Source organism: Lactuca virosa, chromosome 2 (assembly GCF_052849685.1).
Source record: "Lactuca virosa cultivar CGN04683 chromosome 2, Lactuca_virosa_CGN04683_v6, whole genome shotgun sequence".
NCBI lineage: Eukaryota > Viridiplantae > Streptophyta > Magnoliopsida > Asterales > Asteraceae > Lactuca > Lactuca virosa.
The window spans coordinates 125,678,117-125,700,288 of record NC_136427.1 but is presented as its reverse complement, the minus strand read 5'-3'; the positions used below and the strand labels follow the sequence as shown (position 1 = coordinate 125,700,288).

The 22,172-nt window shown below is 36.2% G+C and overlaps 2 protein-coding genes across 3 annotated transcripts; one reads left to right on the top strand and one right to left on the bottom strand.

Annotated features, from left to right (window-relative positions):
* The first annotated feature begins 17,885 nt into the window (after positions 1 to 17,885).
* Positions 17,886 to 19,869, top strand: LOC145159461 (uncharacterized). 2 transcript variants are annotated; one of them, XM_079078458.1, is made up of 5 exons: positions 17,886 to 18,049; positions 18,209 to 18,325; positions 18,609 to 18,715; positions 18,810 to 18,870; positions 19,448 to 19,869. In XM_079078458.1, exons 2-5 carry the CDS (start codon positions 18,289 to 18,291, stop codon positions 19,759 to 19,761), a joined length of 519 nt encoding a protein of 172 aa, XP_078934584.1. In that variant the 5' UTR covers positions 17,886 to 18,049; positions 18,209 to 18,288; the 3' UTR covers positions 19,762 to 19,869. The 2 variants fall into 2 exon arrangements, with proteins under 2 accessions (XP_078934584.1, XP_078934583.1); XM_079078457.1 differs by having other exon boundaries at positions 18,205 to 18,325.
* A 417-nt stretch (positions 19,870 to 20,286) lies between these two features.
* Positions 20,287 to 21,916, bottom strand: FIB4 (Plastid-lipid associated protein PAP / fibrillin family protein). Its single transcript, XM_079078456.1, has 4 exons — positions 21,457 to 21,916; positions 20,936 to 21,172; positions 20,676 to 20,802; positions 20,287 to 20,595 (listed from the first exon to the last, which is right to left on the bottom strand). The coding sequence occupies exons 1-4, from the start codon at positions 21,721 to 21,723 to the stop codon at positions 20,381 to 20,383; spliced, it is 846 nt and encodes a 281-aa protein (XP_078934582.1). The 5' UTR covers positions 21,724 to 21,916; the 3' UTR covers positions 20,287 to 20,380.
* Between the last annotated feature and the right edge of the window lie 256 nt (positions 21,917 to 22,172).

Sequence of the window (22,172 nt, the reverse complement as noted above, 5' to 3'; positions counted from 1 at the left end):
CTTAGCCCCAATAGTGTGGAAGCCTCAAATGGAATCACAAATCACCAAAACACCTTGGAAGAACTTGAGAGAATATGTATGCACACTAAAATCGGCCCACTCTTATTTTCACACACTTGTGCCAATTTTGTGAGCCAAGGACCCCTTTATATATTATGGAGGATTAGGGTTACATCCATGTAAACCCTAATACCCATGACCTTTCATTTACATTGGATCCATGGGTTAAAAGCTCCATGAACCATCCATGAAAGCTTAGCCCAACCTAAATGAACTTGGCCCATTCCATATATATAAGAGTCCATATTTAATTAGTTCTTTTTGATCACTTAATTAATTCTAAATTAATTTGTGATCAATACTAATTAAATAATATGATTCCAAATTAATATATTAGAACTTATAATATATTAATATAAATCATAAATATACTATTCTCAAAAGACTATCCATATAAATTATGCCGGTGAAGTGCAACCCAAATGGACCATGCCGGGTCGGGTCAAGTACAAACCAAATATAGTTATGGACTTAGACATTAATCCAACAGTCTCCCACTTGGATAAGTCTAAAACTATTATTGAGTATGACTTCAAAACCTAACTGGCAATCGTAGCTCTTAAAGCCGCTGTCGAACTCTGACCTTGTCAATGACTTGTCCATTAGATAAGGGATCATATATTCCTCCATTCTAGATATCATATGGACTGAGGCATGGATTATAATCATTCTCTCTGTCCATTTGTTGTTTCCCGATTTTCGATTTATGATGACTGACTGATTGAACAAATCAAATCAGTCCTGGCTTGGCCAAGCACTCACATGTGTCATCGCTAAATCATCGAGGGGCCCACAGATATCACTTTTATCCCGAAGGTAAAAGGAATGGATAAACTTCGACTCATATGGCTTGTTCTACTACTTGTTGAATCATACATAAAGGCACGTTTTATAACATCGAGTTACCAATGTGTTTTCGTGCAATCAATGTATAACTAACTCATAGTAACAACTCATATCTCTAGGTTTTAAGAATATAATATATTATCGTCTCATGATCACTCGTGATAAAATCCATGAAGTGATTCAAATGAGCGTGGGTTGAATCCAATACTCAGAACTTATGAGCACTCATGAGTGTTGTAGCACCACTTTGTCCACCAACTTGGACCTCTACAAACCAACCCATGACAGTCTTGATTCATATCTACTTCCAACATATGACCGACTGTGGATGGTTTGAATAACTTAATCATTCAGGAAGAGCGACTTAGTTATTCTGGAAGTCAAAACATGCAAAGTGAAACACAAGAATAAATGAATCAAATATGGTATCAAACCCTATGAATATAAATAAACACTTTTATTTATCACCATACTGATTACTCATTATTCATTGTTTCGGTTTTATCAACTTTATACTTGAATTAAAAACACTAGTTGTCCCATGCTCCAAGCATGTACACTATGTTTTTCTTAAACAATAGCTTTGCCATACACCAAGTATGCACTCTATGTTTGTCTATGATCCTTACTTTGTGAAATAAACCAATTGAACATAATTTCAATGATTCTAATTTCACACTCCCAAATCCTTATCGAAAAATGTGAGAATTTCAAATTCCTATCATTTATCGAAATCTGTTTAGATTTTAAACTTATATGCACTGACCCTCCTGTAATGAATATGTACAAAGTCACAAAGACTTGTCAACAGTCATTATAAGGTATTCCAATGGAGATCAACTCCATGGAAACTAAGTCTCATATTCAAAGTACATTGCTTTGGACATGGTTCTTGCATTAAGTTTTCTAATCTTACACAGATAACTTCCACCTATGGAGACAACTACATATTCTCATTTTGACTATCACTTCTGAATAAGAGATGCCTCTTTTCAGAATATGTCAATATGGTCCTTCTAAAATTAGCACTATACTTCCAACTGTCCCTGAGCAACCAATCTTTGGTAAACCTCAGATTGTCCTCGACAATTGCTTAATCATTTTAGTCATATCCAATTCTAGACCTTTTCCCTTCTTAATGCCTCTAGGCATTTGGAAAAATTTAGAAATGACAAATATTATAGCACATGCAATCGATCCTGTACCCAAAGCAAATGGTACACGATTCATGATGTCTCACATAAAGACATGATTTTTATTTGCCATGTTTTCAAAAATTTGACTATGATGAGGGATGCCGTAATCATAATCGAATTTTGAGAACGCAATATATAGAATTTCCTTAAGTTGAACCAATCCAACATGAAATTCATATATATATTCTTGACTAAAGGTGATTAAGGTCTCAATCTAAGCCTTTAGAACTGAAATGAAGTATATCCTCTCCCTTAATTATAGCAAAACAACTTTTTCAATCCCTGCAGCCTCACGAATTGAAACTTTTGTTTTCTATAATTAACATTGATAACTTGCAACACTAACAATAATTATCATGCTCCCACTAACATGATGATTATTAGCATAACACTTATTCTCCCACTAGCTTTGACATGTACTCAGAAATCAGCTGGACTTCTAGAAATCAATACTTTATTGACTTTCTTACCAAAGTTCAGATTTCTGATACGAGATGCTTTGATAAAACTTTATCAAAATCATACACCTTTCCTTAGATAGCATGCATGTATGTCTAAACAATTTCAGAACTATGAAAAGGGATGTCGTAATCATAGTCTCAATTGTTTAGACCTTTTGCCATCTACTTCAAATCTACTTGGTGGAAGTGTTTCCTCACCATCATTTTCATGAATCGGAGAGAAACCTTATGACCCTTAGATTTTATGGTGTATGTGTTCTTATCCATGTGAATCGTCAAAACCATAGTCATAAGACAAGGATAATGACAAATCCAAACTCATATGGACTGAACTTATGCAATCTTAACTTCTTGCCACCTGACAGTACAGGGCCTGCCATTGCTTCCAAGTTGTTATGCAACCAATTGAGAACTTTCAGAACTCCTATGCAAAGCCAACTTTAACTGGAATGGGCACAGAATATGTCAACACGATAGGTTATAAACCTCAAGTCGTGTGCTAGTGAAGAACCTCAGGTTTTATTCTTGATTAGTTCTTGAAATTCTTTTTAGGATCTTTAAGACTCCCACTATCCTCTTGACATATAATACTATCTTGCCAAATATTCAAGAGATAGTGCGGATTCTTTATCAAGACAAACATTTCACAAAATTGGCCTTAGTTGGTCTTTGTTTTATCCAAAACATCACAACTTACCAATTTCAAATGTACAAGAGTAGGACACTTTTACTCTTACATTTGACAAGTGTTTTAAACCTTTCTTTAAGATATGTCACTCAAGTTACAATCTTGGAGTATGACTCTAAGAATTGTTTTGGAACGAAGTATGACTCATCTTCCTGATCTAACCATTTCAACAATTCATGACTCCTCTTCTTAGTCATAAGAATGCACTAAGATGACCTTTAGAGGACTAATTGTGATATGATTTCTAAATCATTAAGATGATCACAAACATGATACTAAAGTACTCTCCCATATTTTCAGATTTGAGAAACTTTTATCTTTCTGCCTAATTTGATTCTTCCCATTCGTTCTGCCATACATTGAGACTTTTCCAATGTTTCAGAATTATACTTAAACTTGTAAGTATAACCATATTTACTAAACTTTAGTAAATCAAATAGTCTTAACGAGCTTTGTGGTGGACATGACCAGTGCACAAGAATGTGTACTCGATCCCTTTAGTCCTTCACTTGACTCACACATCCATGTGAACAAGTAATTAGTCTTGATTTTCCAATGCTAGAAAGTTCTCATTCATCATACTATTCAACTTGAATGATTCCAAGTTTCGGTCCAATTGAAACTTGGGTGATGAAGAACTTTCCTGATTTGGTAAATTTAGACACTACCACAAATGAAAGAATCAAATCCATTTTCCAATATTGCTGTCAGTGGAATCATATAAGCAACAATTTTCCACAAATGCCATTGTAAGGATACTTCAAATAAATAAAATTAAACAATTTTCTTTTATTTTAAAACTTTGCGGAAAAACTTATCCTTACAATCCACATGGAAAATTGTTGTTATCTATTCCTTACCAATATATCATAACTTCTTAAGCAACTGCTCAAAATTCTGATGCGATCGAAATCCACCTTCGCGATCAGAATCAGCATATACTTCCTTTAAGATTTCTCTCTATTCTTTGATTCTTAAAACATCAACATGTGACCCAGTCACATCATGTAATGAGGATCTCAGAATAGAACTTAACAGAGTTAGATAATGGGCTCTACCTGATGTAGAGTCAAACTTATTAACTTTAACATCCTTAGGTAAATTTGGCAGCTTTTCAATCAACGCCCCTTCCTTTGGCAAAATAAACATATGGACCCTTTGGTAATGGGACTATCTTAGACTTAGCCTTTCTCTTTACCATTTGGTCAACCGGGTTGACTATGGCCAATCCCTTTCCATTGGGAAGAGAATGCTTTTTCTGGATTTCCAGTGTCACCATTGTCACTGTCCATAAAGTTTTTTGGGAAGGTGATCTTCTAATCAAATTTGCTTTACTATCGTTCCAAATCATTGCTGATTCAGCAGCACCAAGCAAATAGATATGATCATTAAGGTTCATGTCATAGTCTGTTTCATAGTAGTCCCAAAGGAACTCACTATGTGACTTAGAAAGTGATTGAACATCCAACTTTCTCAAGACTTTGACACCCAACTCTCCCGGCTTGTCAATATGTGACTTCATCTCTAAGATGTGATCACACATAGACCTTGCTTGCCATTAGGGCTTGAGTGACCTTAAACTTGTGGGTTAGGGAGAATAATTGGAGGAGGTGGAGGAAGTAAAGTTCCAAGAGATTTGGGAAGATCATAGATGTCTGAACTCGACATCTTTTGGGAGATATTCAAGATAGTTGATCTAAAGTCCTTAATATAACACCCAATATGAAATATTAAGGTTAGGATCCAACAACCTATTTATAACTGGAAGAGGGATGCCGTAATCCGAGTTATAAAATAGTTGAAGGTAGGTAAATGACGATTTACCAATTTCCACCATGAAAAACGAAATAATTTAATTAGGTTTTTTACTTGGATTTGAAATTCCTAGATCTTTTGAGATTCATTGAACTTTTCAATGGCATGTTTCAATCTCGAGTGTGCCCTTTAGGTTTTGTGACTGGAATGCCGAGGATCACAAAACAAGGTGTGAAGTAACCATGCAAATATACTTGGTACCCTTAATATTTACCCCTCAATCGATGTGCCGGTTAACCACACGAGCTCCACCGATACTATGATAAATATTAAGTTACTCTTTGCCTACTTTGTTAAATCCAGGTTAGTGTGTCGGTTAACCACACACGCTCCACTAACGGTTTAAACAAAGTGCAAAGTGTAATTTCATGGATTAGCACCTTATTCACATTTTCCTAAGTAACTAAGATTGGGAATTAATAAAAGGTTTAGTTACTTAGTATTTATCATTAATACTTTTAATGAAGGGATAATTATAGTCCTTGTCCTACCTGTTCGGCTAACGACCCTCCACCAGTCAAGGAAGCGGTGGGTGAGAGTGGACACCCATTAAGCTGCCATTTTATAGGCAACAACCTTATACCCCCCTTATAGATCGGCTTCGTGAATGAGGCCTACTAATGGTAAGACGACTTGCTCTTATACATATAATATATTAAATTTTAATATTATAATAGTATAAGGGTGTATTTTAGACATTTAAAATACTTGGTGGTTTAATCTATTAATTAAACTAGACTTTTAATTTAATTAAACTCAAACCATATATTTATGGATTAATAATACTCTTTTAATTAAACGCTTTAATTAACTATTAATAAAGTCCATAAGAGTTAATTTGAACTATTCAACAAAACATCATAATTCCAATTATCAAACTCAAAATTAAAACCATTTAATTAATTGTTTAAGTTATGAACCCAAGAGTTTTAGAATTCAATTCTTTTTTCCATAAAAAACTTTTCTCAAATTCCAAAACTTGAGGGCAAGTTTTGTAATTCTTGAAAACCTTTGGATTCCATAACTTATGGAATTAATGGTGTTTTATGATGAAACTTTCCATGTTCCATAACTTAAGAACAAGTTATGGAATTCTTTAAAACATTAACACCAAATTTTGTAACTCCATAAAAACTTTGAATCAAATTTTTTTTTAAAAAAAAAAACTTTCATATCCATAACTTATGGAAGTTTCAAAAACCCTTAAGATCGCAACTTTAAAAAAAACTTTTGAGCTCCAAAATTTTATGACAAAATATGTAACTCCTTAAAACATTTAGATCAAACTTTTAAAACTAATAAAATAATCATATCATTTTATCTTTTACTAAATTTGACCTAATTCAACTCATATAACAAATGATTCAAATTTTACAAATAATTCGTTTTTCACAAAACAAGTAATTATCTTAAAATTTGACAAACGTCATGTTTTTTTTTCCTTTTTTTTCAACTTGAAAATAAAACATTTGCATCAATATAACAGAAACAACCCATGGCTCTGATACCACTGTTGGGTTTTGAGCATTCTAACACTCCTATGGTGTACATGCAACCCTATAAACCTTGGATCTATGTTTTCTCTATTATACATGCAAATATTAATTCTTCAAAGGTTTCATCCTAACTAGCATATTATGAAGCACCTATAATACAAAGTTCTAGTTAGATGACATACCTTTTGATGTAGCTTGATGTCTTCAAGCTTTAAGAGCTTAGCCCCAATAGTGTGGAAGCCTCAAATGGAATCACAAATCACCAAAACACCTTGGAAGAACTTGAGAGAATATGTATGCACACTAAAATTGGCCCACTCTTATTTTCACACACTTGTGCCAATTTTGTGAGCCAAGGACCCCTTTATATATTATGGAGGTTTATGGTTACATCCATGTAAACCCTAATACCCATGACCTTTCATTTACATAGGATCCATGGGTTAAAAGCTCCATGGACCATCCATGAAAGCTTAGCCCAACCTAAATGAACTTGGCCCATTCCATATATATAAGAGTCCATATTTAATTAGTTCTTTTTGATCACTTAATTAATTCTTGATCAATACTAATTAAATAATATGATTCCATATTAATATATTAGAACTTATAATATATTAATATAAATCATAAAAATATACTATTCTCAAAAGACTATCCATATAAATTGTGCCGGTGAAGTGCAACCCAAATGGACCATGTCGGGTCGGGTTAAGTACATACCAAATATAGTTATGGACTTAGACATTAATCCAACATGAAGATGTTTACATGAGTCAGCCTGAGGGTTTTGTCAGTACAGAGAACCCTAATAGAGTGTGTAAGCTTGAGAAATGCATCTATGGATTGAAACAAGCACCTCGCAGATGGAATCTTTGTTTCGATGAGAAAGTCAAAGAGTTTGGCTTCTCGAGGAGTGAAGATGAATCTTGTGTATATGTCAAGGCTAGTGGGAGTATAGTTAGCTTTTTGGTATTATATGTGGATGACATACTACTCATAAGAAATGACATCCCAACCCTGCAGGAAGTGAAGTCCTGGCTTGGGAAGTGTTTCGCTATGAAAGACCTAGGAGAAGCTGCCTATATTCTAGGGATAAGGATTTTGAGAGACCGGGGTAAAAGACTAATTGGACTTAGTCAAAGTACATACTTGGATAAGGTGCTGAAGAGGTTCAGCATGTAAGATTCCAAGAAAGGAGAGTTACGCATCCAGAGTAATGCTAGATTGAGTAAGACTCAGAACCCAAGTACCGAGGTTGAGATAGCAGAAATGAGTCCAGTACCTTATGCTTCTGCAGTAGGCTCGATCATGTATGATATGACCTGCACTCATCCTGATGTAGCCTTTGCTTTGAGCATGGTTAGCAGGTATCAGGGGAACCCTGGTAAGGCTCACTGGGTGGCGGTAAAGAACATTCTCAAGTACCTGCGGAGGACTAAGGACTGAGTCCTTACCCTTGGTGGGAGTGATGACTTGAGAGTTGTAGGGTATAGTGATGCTAGTTTCCAGACTGATAGGGATAATTTCCGCTCTCAGTCGGGCTGGGTCTTTACCTTAAATGGAGGAGCAATTTCTTGGAAAAGTTCCAAGCAGGAGACAGTGGCTGATTCAACTTGTGAATCAGAGTATATAGTGGCAAGCGAGGCAGCAAAGGAGGCGATATGGCTAAAGAACTTCATTGGAGACCTTGGAGTTGTACCAGCTATAAAGGAGCCGATAGAGATTTTATGTGATAGTGAAAGTGCTGTTGCCTTAGCAAAGGAACCAAGGGATCACGGGAGATCCAGACACATTGACAGAAAATATCATTTCATCAGACATCGAATAGAAGAGGGACTCGCCGGCAAAAATGGTATCATCGGATGAGAACCCGGCAGATCCTCTCACGAAGGGACTGGGTAGGGTTAAGCATCTCCAGCACGCAAGGAGCATAGAGCTGAAGGATGATATTAATTTTAGTGGTTAGATAATTTTTTGAAATTTGTAAAGTGTAATTGACATTTGATGATGAATAAAAGTTGTGTTTATTTATGAGTAAATTGTTGCTATCTTTTGTCAATCGTTTACTATTATTTCTTTTGCATGTTTTGACTTCCAGAATATTTATGTTGTGTTTTACATATTATTCAAATTATCCACGGTCATTCATATGTTGGAAGTAGATATGAATTAAGACTGTCATGAGTTGGTTGTACAGATCTAAGATGTTGGACATGGCCTCAACACTCATAAGTGCTCATAAGTTCTGAGTATTGGATTCAACCCACGCTCGCTGGTATCACTTCATGGAATTTATCTCAAGTGATCGCGAGACAGTAATATCATATAAGTCTTCAAACCTAGAGATATGACTTGTTGACTATGAGTTGGTTATGCATTGATCGTGCGAAAAACACATTGGTAACTCGATGTTATAAAACGTGCCATTGTGTGTGATTTAACAAGTAGTAGAACAAGCATATGAGTCGAAGTTTATCTGTTCCTTCTTGGATTAGAAGCGATATCTGCGCCCCTCGATGATTTTGTTTTGACCTATGTACCGGGCCCGGTCAGAACTAAGTTGATGTGTTCAGTTAAGTTCTATGTCGAACAAATCGGAAATCGGGAAACAAACTGCTAGACAAAAGTAAGACATTGTTCCATGTTTTTGTCCGACTGATATCTAGAACAGAGGATTATATGATCACTTATCTGAAATGGCGTATCATCATCTTCTCAGTTTTGAGAGACCTTGAAAAGAGCTACGATTGCTGATCGGTTCCTGAAGTCATACTTGCAGTTATAGTTATTAGACTTATCCAAGTGGGAGACTGTTGGATAAGGTGTCTAAGTCCATAACTATTTATGGTATGTACTTGACCCGACCCGGCATGGTCCATTTGGGTTGCATGGCATCATGCATTTGGATAGACTTAATGAGAGAAATAACACTTGTGGTTTATTAATATTATAAGTTCATATATATTAATAGTATTATTTAATTAGTATTGATCAAGAATTAATTTGGAATTAATTAAATGATCAAAAGATGACTAATTAAATATATGGGTTGATTATGTAAATCATCCATAACTTGTATAGTGGGCTAAAAGGCTCCATGGATTATCAAGTTGGGTTAAACCCATTGGATGATCATGGAGGCTCCATGGGAGTTACAAACCCATGGGTCATGGAAATGAAGAGTCATGTCACATTAGGGTTTACATGGTGTAACCCTAGATGTGACACGCTATATAAGGAACATGATACTCACCAAAATCGGTTACACTAAGAACAAGAGAGGGCAAGCCGATTTTTACTAGTGTTATACATTCTCTAAAGTTATTCCAAAGCATTTGGTGTTGTGTGAAACATTTGAGGCATCACACTTGGGGTGCTAGGCTCTCAAGGTTTTCAAGGAATCATAACAACTACAAGGTATGTAATTCTAACCATCTTTTATGATTAAAGTTCCCCACGTATGCTAGATAGGATTATGAACCTTGGAAAAAGTATTTTGCATGTATTTTAGACAAACATAGATCCAAGGTTTTCTAGGGTTGCATGTACACTTAGGAGTGTTAGAATGCTCAAAACCCATCATGTACAACTATGATGCATACACTAAGCAACTGCAGTAATGATGTCAATTTCATACAAGGAAGAAACCCTAGGCTATCAGGCAATTCCATCATACAATTCTTGAAGATCCCTAGCCTATCACTATCATGTTGTTCTATAATAGCCGTAATAGCAAATAACAGTGTGGGTAATTTGGGGTATACTTTCTTGCTCTGGCTGATCGTACACATCGCATCCTTCCTTGTTTACTTTTGAAAACAATTTTTGTAAAAATCAATTTTCAAACTTTTGAAGTTCCCTAGTTTGAGTCTGGATTCACACGAATGCTCATCGAATTCACTCAAACCAAGGCTCTGATACCAACTTATAACACTCAAAAATCACAAAAATTTAAAATTTTTAAAAATCAACCATTCATAATCATTGTTTACAAAATAGTCATTGTTTTCAAAGTATTATTTCAAATCAGAGTTTTCCCCAAGATCCAGTGACAAAGCAGGAACTTGTGTACGATCACGCCTTCGCCTTCCCACGATCCTCAGTAGTATTTGAAACCACAAAATAAAATTGTAAGTCATAACTTAGTGAATTACCCCAAAGTACCACCATACAAACATATAATCAAAGTAGATATTAGGTCCACAACCTCCTGGTTGGATTACCCTTGGCCCACAACCTTACGGTCAGAATGCCCCGGCCCACAACCTTACGGTTGGAATTCCCAATACATAACGGGTCCACAACCTCCTGTTTGGATTACCCCTAGCCCACAACCTTTCGGTTGGAATGCTCTGGCCCACAACATTCCGGTTGGAATGCCCTGGCCCACAACCTTCCAATTGGAATGCTCCGGTCTGTTGACTTACAGCATGAAGCACTACAGTCTCAACCCCCACCATACCATATCGATATACACATAACAAATAACATATATCCAACAGCAGATAATCATATAACCAGTTAACAGACTATCAGGAAGATCTACATATCACAACTGTATAGCAACATCCTATATACCAGGATACATAAGTAAAGGGGTCGACTTTGGTGCTTTTGACCCACAAAACAGTGAAGAAACTCACCTCACAGACTGACGAAAAACTGAACAAGATACCACTCAAATATCGGCTCTACAGGTCACTTATTCAACATATAGAGACCAAGGCCTAACTATAGCTCAAAATACCCAAAATAACCATAAGTCAAACTCGGTTAACCCTGGTCAAAGTCAAATTCAAGGGGCAAGGAATCCACTTGGTCCACTCAACTGAGTACGCGTGGCGTACTCAGCTCCTACGCTGGGTGTAATCCTGCCCTGATCGGAGTCAAGAGTTTGACTGCGTACGCGCAGCAAATGCTGGGGTACGCACGGCGTACGCCCAAAATCTTTTTTGTCAATAAGAGCATAATGCATTAAGCTCTTACGTCCAAATTTCAGATCCAAGGCTAAAATACCACTAGGAGTCATAAAGTCTCCAACTTTATGACTTTGCATGTCTATTAAGTGATTAATACACAAAATCTGAACATCTTAATGCCTTAAGACCTTCTATGGCATGCATGGAGGAAATCTCAACATCTTAATGCCTTAAGACCCCTCATAAGGTATGAAATGATGAATTATTTGGTTAAGAACATGCCATGCTCAAAAGTCATCATATTTGGGACCAAAAGTTCCCTAAATGAAGAAATAGCTAGATCCACAAGATAGAGTGATCAAGCTATGAACTTTTTTCCTCCTGGAGGTTGCTTGCAAAAGTGATAATCTAAGATCCAAGTTACTTCCAAGCTCCATGTTCTTCTCACCAACTTCTTTTTCTTCTTCTTCAAGAATTCCATAAAACACAAAGATAAGCCCAAAATGCACTCTTCTCACTTAAGTTTAGCTTGGGAGTCGTTTTTCTCAGATGGAGGCTGGTAAGGGAATGAGAAATGAGATATAATGATGCTTAAATTTGGACAAAACCCTAAAAATTAGGCTTTGAATGTTAACCACGTACGCCCTGCGTATGAGGTGTACGCCCATCATACTAGGGTCCGCCCTAATACGTATAGCGTACATAACGTACGCTCAACATACTAATCCTAGCCAAAATTACCAAGATGCCACTATAGATACTTGCAATCGTTTCAAACCCAAGGGTCAAAATGCAATATTCTTTCATACTTCAGGTTAAAATTGAAAATACCTCATCATCGGGATGTTACACTAGGGTTAGAAAGGTAGTGTATAATTTTTATTTTCTTGAGGAGCTTAGCCAGATCCACGACAGCTTCTGTGTTTCGCAGCTTCGAAAGTGTGTGGCTCATGATTCAACGGTTGTTTCGTTGGAGGATGTTCAGGTTGATGATCGCTTGAATTATGTGGAGAGAAAAGTGGCGATCTTGGATCGGAAGACGAAGGCCTTGCGCAACAAGGTGGTGTCTTTGGTTAAGGTGCAGTGGCAACACTAGAACGATTTCGAATGGACATGGGAACCCGAGGCAGAGATGCGGGAGCACTACCCTGATTTGTTCACAACAACTGATTTCGAGGACGAAGTCTAGTTCAAGTGTGGGAGAATTATAACATCCTGATGTTGAGGTAATTCCTAATTTTAACCCTAAGTATGAATATTATTTCATTTTAGCCCCTGTATATAAGAAATGTTACAAAATGGTCCATAGTGGCACTTTTGTAAATAATGGGCATAGGGCACGTACGTTGGGCATACCTGGCAGGATCCCAAACCCTAATTTTTAGGGTTTGGACCCTATTTAAACATCTTTATGGCCTCCAAGTCTCTTCTCATATCAACCTCCATTAGCAAACCCTAGTTCCCTGTTTGATCATTCTTGACCTTTGGTGTGCATTTGGGTGACCTTGAAGGAGAAGGAAGGAAGTAGATTCACCTTGGAAGCTTGAAGAAGCTTTGGATCTGTAATCCTCATATACCTAGCAACCTCTAGGAGGTATAAAGTTCTGAACTTGGCTTGCATTTCTTTAGATCTTTTTAGCTCTTGATTCTTGAAGCATTGTGATCCCAAGTCTTGACCTTTATGAGTATGGCATACTCCAGCCTATATAAGATGTGCTTTCATACGTTTTGAGATGTCTAGAAGCATAAAAATATGATATTGGTTCTTAGGTTTTTCCGCATGTGTGTGCTAGGATGTCCTAATGGATTAAGAAGTTAGGGTTTGTTGGTACTAAGCACTTCTAGCCATGCAAAGTCATAAAGTTGGAAGCTTTATGACTTATAGTGATATTTTGGGTTTAGATCTAGACTTGGACATAAGGACTTGATGTATTAAGCTCTTAAGAAGAAGTTGAGGTGACCAGGTGCGTGCACTGGGTGTACCAAATGGTACGTTGCGTTGACTCGGTTGGTTTGACTCAGCTGCGTTGACTCGGCTGGGTTGATTCGGCTGGTTTGTTGACCTTGACCTTTTGACCAACGTTGACCTAAGGGTAGTTTGGGTATTTTACGTCTTTTGGGATTATTAACTAAGCTTAGGTCATCGGTTTTCTTTAGGTGATCGATGGAATCGGTGTTGGAGTTATACTCGGTGTTGTGTACTGTTCTGCTACTCGTTGGACTGAGAGGTAAGTTTTCCTCACTGTACTCGTGGGTCGAAGGCACCAATGTCGGCCCACTAGATTATGTATCCTGATTATAGGATAGTGTTATGCTAGTATATGACTGATTAGTAGATCTGTATGATTATCTGTATTTGTTGGATCTGTGTTTATGTTTACCTGTTACATATATCGACATATTGTGGTTGGGTTTAGGCGGTCTTGCTTTGTGCTGAAGGCCAAGACACCTGGGGTGGTTCGGATAGGTTGTAGGCCCTACGAGGCGGTCTAATCATGTCGAAGACCCGTAGAGCGGTCCAGATAGGTTGTAGGCCCTGCGAGGCGGTCCAGTCAGGTTGAAGGCTTATATTTGCATGCTTTTGTTTGTTATGTTGTATGTTGGTACTTTGGGGGAACTCATTAATATTTGGCTTACAATTTCAATTTATTGTGCCAGGTACTTCAGAGGATCGTGGGAAAGCGAACGCCTGATCGTGCTCATCTTAATATTTTTCATGATATTGATTTTCGGGACACTCTGATATGATTTTACTTTTGAAACAAGGGTTTTTCTTGTAAACAATTATGGATAATGGTTGTTTTTGAAAATTTTAAATTTATATGATTTTTGGGATGTTACACCTAACAAAAATTGATGTATTTAATTAGTAGTCTGATGTAATTGTCACAAACCTTTATCGGGCAACACAATCTTGAACACTGATATTGACCCTTATCCATGTCTTAGGTTGATACAAATATCCTCTAGAATATAGGAATATTTGATCTCTTGTCTAAGGGTTAAATCTTAATTTGATCAGAGATCGGCAGTTGTATTGGGTGGCATACTCTTTGTTCATTATTTGAAAGTGTTAGACCTTGTACAGGTGATGACTAGTCCAAGTTGGAGACTATTGGAAATAGTGTCCAAGGTCATAACTATTGGAAATATTTCTAATAATAACAGGGTCCTTTTAGGTTTCCCTTAAAATCCATTTGAGTAATTAAAAGATAACAGGATTTAGGAGGAATTAATTTATTAATTTGTCACGTTTTCATAAATTAATTAGGAGCTAATTTGTAACTAATTGGAAGTTAATTAATTACATGTACTGTATGTTAATTAATTAAAAGATTTAATTAATAGAAACAGTCTAGATGTAAATTCAGCAGTAAGACAATTGCTTTGGCATTCAGAAATTGGGAGCCTATAAATAGGAAGCTAGAGATCAAATCCTAATACTCTTTCCATTGCCTTGAATTTCCGGCTCCTCCTTGCCATCTCTCAAAACCGATGTCTATTTACCCTATTGGGGTTTATGGCTTAGAATTTTTGCATCCCCTCTCCTAGTTTTGTCACATTGTTCAAGTGGTGTTTTTAGGTGTGATTCCATTAGAGAGTTTCTCCTTTGGATCCTTGGCATCCAAGCAAAGGTAGCAAGAACAAGATCACAATGTAGAAGATCATTGGCCAGCAAATAGGTATGTTTTCTTATTCATCTTGTAGTTGCACTAATAGAATGAACTATAGGATCCTTGTACTTTAATTGGACATTTGACTAGAAAAATTGTTATATGCTTTTGTTGCTATGTTCTTTGACAGTATGTTCAAAACATTTCATAGTGAACTATCATCCTTAACCATCAATCATTGTTCAATATATCAGAAATACAATTGCTCAGATTTAGCGGTTTTTTCCTATTCCTCACCCTATGATGATGTTATTACAATGCTTGGCTATGCCCTCTACAGATACTGGCTCTACACCTCCTCAAGATGATTATGGTACACATCCTCAAGCTCTTATTTCTTAGTTAGTTCCATTTAGTACCTTGGATCCTGCCACTTTGTCACTAGCTTCCCTTACATTGGTTATTCTTGATGATGTAAAAATAGGGAGAATATTACAACCAAAGAGCCCTTTTCGAAGAGAAGTCAAAATCATAGGGCGAAGAATATTTTGTTGATATGGATATGTCATTTATCAAAGAGAAACATATTCATGCCTTACTTATTTATGTGCTTTATGTAGAACAACGACAAACACTGGTTGGCGAGGGGGGGGGGTTGAGGATGAAGACTCTACTCCAATCAACTCTATTATTTCAAAGGGAAAAGAATTGCCAAGCCAATACTCGGTCATCCTCACAACCAAAGAAGCAGAAAGTTGCACTACCATTAGTTGGTCAGATGGTTAGAGAAATGGGGATCATAGTAGATGAAGCACAAAAGATTGGTCAATAGCACAACAAAGTCCTCCTTCGTGAAAACTTACAAAGATTGGTGAAGTTGTTGTAATGGAGTTGTCTACAAAAAAGGAATATTAGAGGAGCAACATAATGTGATTGACCAAAACTCTAAGGTTACATGAAGAATGGAAATGTTAGCTGAGTTGAATCACAAGATGAATATGAAAATTTTGCAATGTGTATACGAGGAGGTACTTACCACGAAATATTATTAACTTCGGGTCTATAAATCCCAAGAGTTACAAATGTTGACCCTTTGCCTAACTAGAAAAAAAAAACATATAGCATAATGGTTGAGGAATTCGTGGTAACTGATGTGATAAAATTAATGTTCAGTGGATGGATTGAAATCATGAAGTTGATTCAAAACTACAAGGGGCTGAATTCCAATGAGCTAAGAAGTGTGTTGTCATATCTTATAGTCAAAGTGTGCAATATGGACATAATTCCTCCAGAAGTATTTGTTACAATTCTTGAAGGTCCAAGGACGTGGGTAAGTAGAGGTAAGAGAGTGAAAGATAAGTCAACTCCTAAAACACTCCCGATTTCTGCGGGATTGATGTAACAGTTTTTTTATTAGTTATATGTTATGTTGATCACAGTTTTTTTATTAGTTATATGTTATGTTGATCATCTTATTATGTACTTCTTTGAGTGTAGGCTTGTAGCATTTTTGTGGAAAGTTATTAGCAACAGGTTTGTGAGTTTTTCAATTTATCTGAGGTGTGACTCGTTAATCTCTTAAATCTAAAACCATTTTTTATCAACACCCGCTATACGAAATCAATTTCTACAACTTAACATCATGTTATAGTCTCTTCGTTGTCCTCAATGACTCTTTTGCAAAAAAAAAAAAAAAAAAAAAGGTATTTACATGTATCTTATATGCTATCATAGTGAGGGTCTCGCTCCTCCATGACTTAACACCTCCTAGTCTATCATCACCAACCTGTTCCTCTCGATGAGTGTTTGCATCCCACACCTACTAGATACAATCCCATATGCTTCTATATATGTTTGAGGCTACCATATTTCTATAAGGGCTATTTTGAAAAGTAAATCAATGACTGCACATATAAGCGGTGATATTTTTAGGTTTGGGAGAATATTATATTTGAGTTCAACTCCAACAACTGCAGTATGAGGTTACGTTGGTTGTATACTTGTACGCTCACCCTACAGGGTGGTCTCTTTGGAAATTAGTCAGTTCCAGAGTTCCCGGATTTTAACAAGCCGTTGAGTACCTACTTCATCTGTTACATAATACTCTTTGCAGCCGACTGATATGGCCTTGTTTGGGTTGCTGGAAAATCAACCATCTATATGTTTGAACGAATTAGTCAGTTCCAGAGTTCCCGGATTTTAACAAGCCGTTGAGTACCTACTTCATCTGTTACATAATACTCTTTGCAGCCGACTGATATGGCCTTGTTTGGGTTGCTGGAAAATCAACCATCTATATGTTTGAACGAATTATCCGGCTCAATATTAGGACGCCAATATTCGGTTCTTAAATAAATGTGTCCTTGTTCGGTTGAGTAACTTATTAATTGTTATATGTACGTCATAAATATATATCACAACCATTAAATTGTGTACTTTTGTATTCAATAGATGTCTGACAAAGGACAATAACATCATAAATTTCATCATATTTAAGCGTAGACCATTGATTGTGCAACAGACTGCATTTTGTACGGTGGGTTTCTGTTGAAAAGGTATTTGATATTGACCATGTACACCAATGTTACATAGATACATTTTTTTAATATATACTTTAACCGGACAAAAATGTAAATATAAAATCGTATCTTTCGGTCATTATTGAGTTAAATAAACCATATGTCCCAAATTTTGTTGGCTCCCTTAAATTGTGGAAACCACCAATGGTTCGTACCAATTCACATCCTTAACAAAGCATTTCCGAGCTTTCATGTTAAACTGTTTTATTTAATTTTTACCTAAAATTAATAAAAACTCTCTAAATATACGTTTTAATCTTCAAATTTTACCATACGTATTTGGTGTCTGGTCGTGGGTATTCTTTTCATTCCAAAGGTCTCACAAATGCTTGTTCCCCAGGATCATGTGGGGCGAGAGTTTCCATATTTGATGTGAGTTTGTATATTTATACATGTATATGTATGTGTATATGTTTACGTATTAGTAGATGTATTGGTATATGTATGTGTATATGTATTTCTCCAATTTTGTTTTTGGAAATTGATTGGGATGTCTAACATTAGGTGTTAATTTTATGTTGTTGAAGATAGGAAGCTCCATATGATCCGGCTAACAAGCAGTACCAGCCATACGATACAATTATCTTGTTTATTATTTCCATTCGCCCATTATGAAAGGTTTATTCAGAGGCCTACGTTGCATATTTGGTAATTTACATGCCTTTTTGTCATTGTATTTCTTTAATAATGATTGCATGGTATGAAATGAAGAAAAATGTTTTCTTTTGTCTAATAGAATAGAATGGACTAGACTGATAATATGAAAATTGATTCCATTCCTAAGCATACATGCCAACGAAATATAATCATGAAATGTAAATGACTTATTCAATTAATGTGTTTCATTTCATTCATTTGTTATTCCATTGCCTTCAACCAAACAAACATTTATTAAATTATGGATTTAATGAATCAATTTGATGTTTTATAGACACAGATGATGAAAAAGAACCAGAAATTCAGATTGGTAATCCGACGGATGTTAAACACGTCGCACATATTGGATGTGATGGTCCTTCTACCCCGGCGCCTAGTTGGGTTAGTATGCCCCATTACACGATTTCTTTTTTATTTTTTTTTTCTATTTTTGTCTTTATTTTCATGATATAGTTTGACGTTCGAGTTATTACAGATGAACGAGTTTCAAAGTGGTTCCGATTCTCAATCCGGTGACAAAAACGCTGGATCAAAAGGTAAAAATCAGAAAATTTGTGAATTTTTTGTTTGATGTTATGAGTTTGTAACTATGAGATATGTGAAATTCTTGATTTTTCTCAAAAGTCTCCTTAGAGAGATAGAGGAGTCCAGAGGAGACTCCAACATGTATGAATATGGATTGGACCGTGTCTAGTTGGGACTCTGTTATGTCTCGTGAGAGGGAGGTTTGATTAGATCACACTAGACATAAATCGAGTTCTTGAGAATGCTAGAGGTCAGCTTTGATACCATGTGGGATATGTACAGTCCTTAATTTTTGTTTTCTTCTAAAAAATGCCCTTATGAAAGAGACAAAAAATAAAATAAATAAATAAATAACATATATAGAAGTGGATCAGAATGTGTCGAGTCAATGTGGGACCCACGGATGCTCTTTGAGATGGAGACTCGATTAGATTAGACTACACAAATGTTGAGTCTCTGATGATACTACACCCTCCTCTGATGTCATGCAAGATACATACATCGAGTTCTTGATTTTTTCTTCAAAACAGCCATAAAAAAATAAAGACTCGTGTAATGTGAGACTAACAGTTTTACTGTGAATTCAAGATCTTGGCACCGCCACTGCTTCACCTAGCCGCCCAGGAAAGACAAGGCAATCCAAGCGGCAACCGACTAGTTCCTCCCTGGGGAACGGCGACTCATCTGAAAATCCCAATCACAAGCCAAGAAAGAGCAAGACAAGTAATAGTGATACCAGAAAGATCAAGAGCTCAATTCTTGGGTCGGAGTCACAAGCACAAGAACAAAGTGGGAAAAAAACCCGAAAGAAGAAAGGTGAATCAACAAGATCTTCCAAAACCAAAAACAAAGATGCAGATTCTGGATGTAGTGATGGGGTGTGCAAAAAACCAGTCGATTGAAATCCATTTTTTCGTCGATGAACTTTTATTTAAATGAACCTTTAACCGCTTTTTATCGCATTATGTGACCAACAACTTATTTATGAAAGTCTAGATCGTACTTAGAAAGCTTTGTATAATTGAACATATTCACCCATGAGATTTCAAACCTTTCTTAATTGGAGAAAACCATGATGCTAACAGCTAACATAAATGTTAGCATTATATGTGTATACTTGTATAGTATAGGGACTTGTTTTGTCATTTTCCCTTTCTTAGCTTAGTTATATATTGTTGTTTTTTCCCTTCTAATCAATATATTTAAAGAAGCTTTTGGCACCATGTTCCTCTTTCTCACTTTCAATCAATGAATTAAACATATCTTCAATCATAACATGCTATCAGAGCCTATTCATGGGCTAACACACATCATGATCTCATGAGGTGTGTTGGGTCCAATATCAACTAATCATCGTCACATCCACCACTATATATGTTTTGAGTCTTCCATCTGACTCTTTTAGAGAAAAAATCTATGGCTCAACATTTTTAATATTAAACACTCCGAATATATTGTATTTCACTATTTTGTGCTATAAATCACAGTATAAAGTTTGTATAGACAAAATGTATAAACTATTTATGCAACCACAAACACTCTAAGCTCACCCCTATCACCTCTTGTAACACGAAGATCGGAATCAAGGTAAGTAACTTCAAAATCACCACTTCCTCTATTGGTCGATGGCCTAAATTGTTCGGGTAGCTGGGGTACCTCAAGTGGAGGCAGCTGTGATAAATTTCCTGTTGTCTTCACCGTTGTTTTCTCGAATATGATTTTAATCGTAGAAGATCCTATCAACAACATACAAATTATCAGAAACTACACAAAATATGCTCTAAAATTAGATACAACTAATTTCAAGATGACCCACCTATGATCTCAAATCTATGGGCTAATGTAGCAGTCACTTCTACTGGTTCAAGTGGCCATGGAGCACCAAGTTGAAGCTCGACTATGTTATCGAAATCTTTACTCAAGGTATCAATACGTTGAAATACCTGTTTTCAAAAGATGAAACTATATGAATTTCATAATTCTTGATGTTAGAAAGAATGAGGATTTGAACACCATGGTTCTTGTTTCATGTAAGAGTATTTACAAAAGAAGAAAGTTAGGGTATTCTAGTGATACCTGGCCAAGAGTTATCGGAAGTAGCCTGCCTAGTGACGGCCCAGGGCGGCTTCCGCCTAGGGTTCTAGAGGAGAATGCACTGCTGTATATCAGTTTCCATTTTCCTTGAAGTTTGTCAAGATCAGCTGTGAGATCAACAGGTCCTCCAACTTTTTCGATTTCTTTGGCTGCAGAATCTGCCTTCTTCAAATCATCTTCACTTGCAGCAAGCCCTCGATTAAGCCCAGAAACAGAACTCTGCCATGGATAATTTCTTTAAACATCAAGATACATACAGACTGTGATCAAATAGTCAAGATTCGGTACTTGTTAAGATAACATAGGTTCAACATTTAGTGAGATTTTAGCCAAGATTGTTCGAGAAAGCAAACAAACTCGATAAGTTAACCAACAAGCAAGAATCAAGAAACGCGATGAATTTGTATACAGAAATAAACCAGTCTATATGAACAAACATCGAAATTTGAACTTCAAACAAGATAGATATCCAGGAAAAATGGAAAGAAACAATGATTCGTTACCAGTAATTTAAGCTTCAAAGACTTGAGTGTATCGCCCTTCGTTAGATCGGGAACCTCGGGAAGATCAAACCCGGGAAACGACGGTGTAGTTGAGTCGGAAGTGGGAACTTTTTCGTCGATGGAGGCCAAGAGAATGAGGGGTCTTCTTCTTTTGGGAAAGAGGATATGGCTATGCTTGAAACCAACGACCTTGTTTAGAGTTGGGAAAGCAGATTGTGGGCAAGCATTGGAGGATGTAATTGTGGAGTGAATTAGCGAAGACGCCATGGTTAATCGGATTGGATGATTGATGGTGTTGGAGGTTGTACTTCGCGACAGGAAATCCGATGATCTGATTGGGTGGCTGATACTGTAGTTAAGTAGTTAACTTGTTTTTACTCTTTTGAAGTCCAAAATCATCCACCCAATTTGTTCTTCAAGCGTCGTACATTCACATCAGTCGACCTCTTTTGGTGGTCTAAAATCGTATCATATTGTGGCGAGTCGTAGCACATTAACCAACACATAAATGTTTATTGTTTGGAATTGTTTATTTAAATCTAAAATGTGTTTTTGACAAAAATGTTTATTGATTTATGGTAACAGAAAAATAAGTTATTATTATTATTTTTTAAATATGTTTGAATTAAGTTGTATGGTTGTAACATATTATTAAGTCAAGAAATTATTTTTTTTAATATTATATTTAATTTATAGATTATTAAGTTATTTTAGAA

Excerpts from the sequence above, each read along its gene's own strand:
- FIB4 (XM_079078456.1), bottom strand. The coding sequence starts at position 21,723 with ATGGCGTCTTCGCTAATTCACTCCACAATTACATCCTCCAATGCTTGC. Across the intron at positions 21,173-21,456 it reads CTTTGAAGCTTAAATTACTG|AGTTCTGTTTCTGGGCTTAA; the intron begins GTAACGAATCAT and ends TATCCATGGCAG. Across the intron at positions 20,803-20,935 it reads TTCCGATAACTCTTGGCCAG|GTATTTCAACGTATTGATAC; the intron begins GTATCACTAGAA and ends TTTTGAAAACAG.
- LOC145159461 (XM_079078458.1), top strand. The coding sequence starts at position 18,289 with ATGAAAGGTTTATTCAGAGGCCTACGTTGCATATTTG. Across the intron at positions 18,326-18,608 it reads AGGCCTACGTTGCATATTTG|ACACAGATGATGAAAAAGAA; the intron begins GTAATTTACATG and ends GATGTTTTATAG. Across the intron at positions 18,716-18,809 it reads CTACCCCGGCGCCTAGTTGG|ATGAACGAGTTTCAAAGTGG; the intron begins GTTAGTATGCCC and ends GAGTTATTACAG.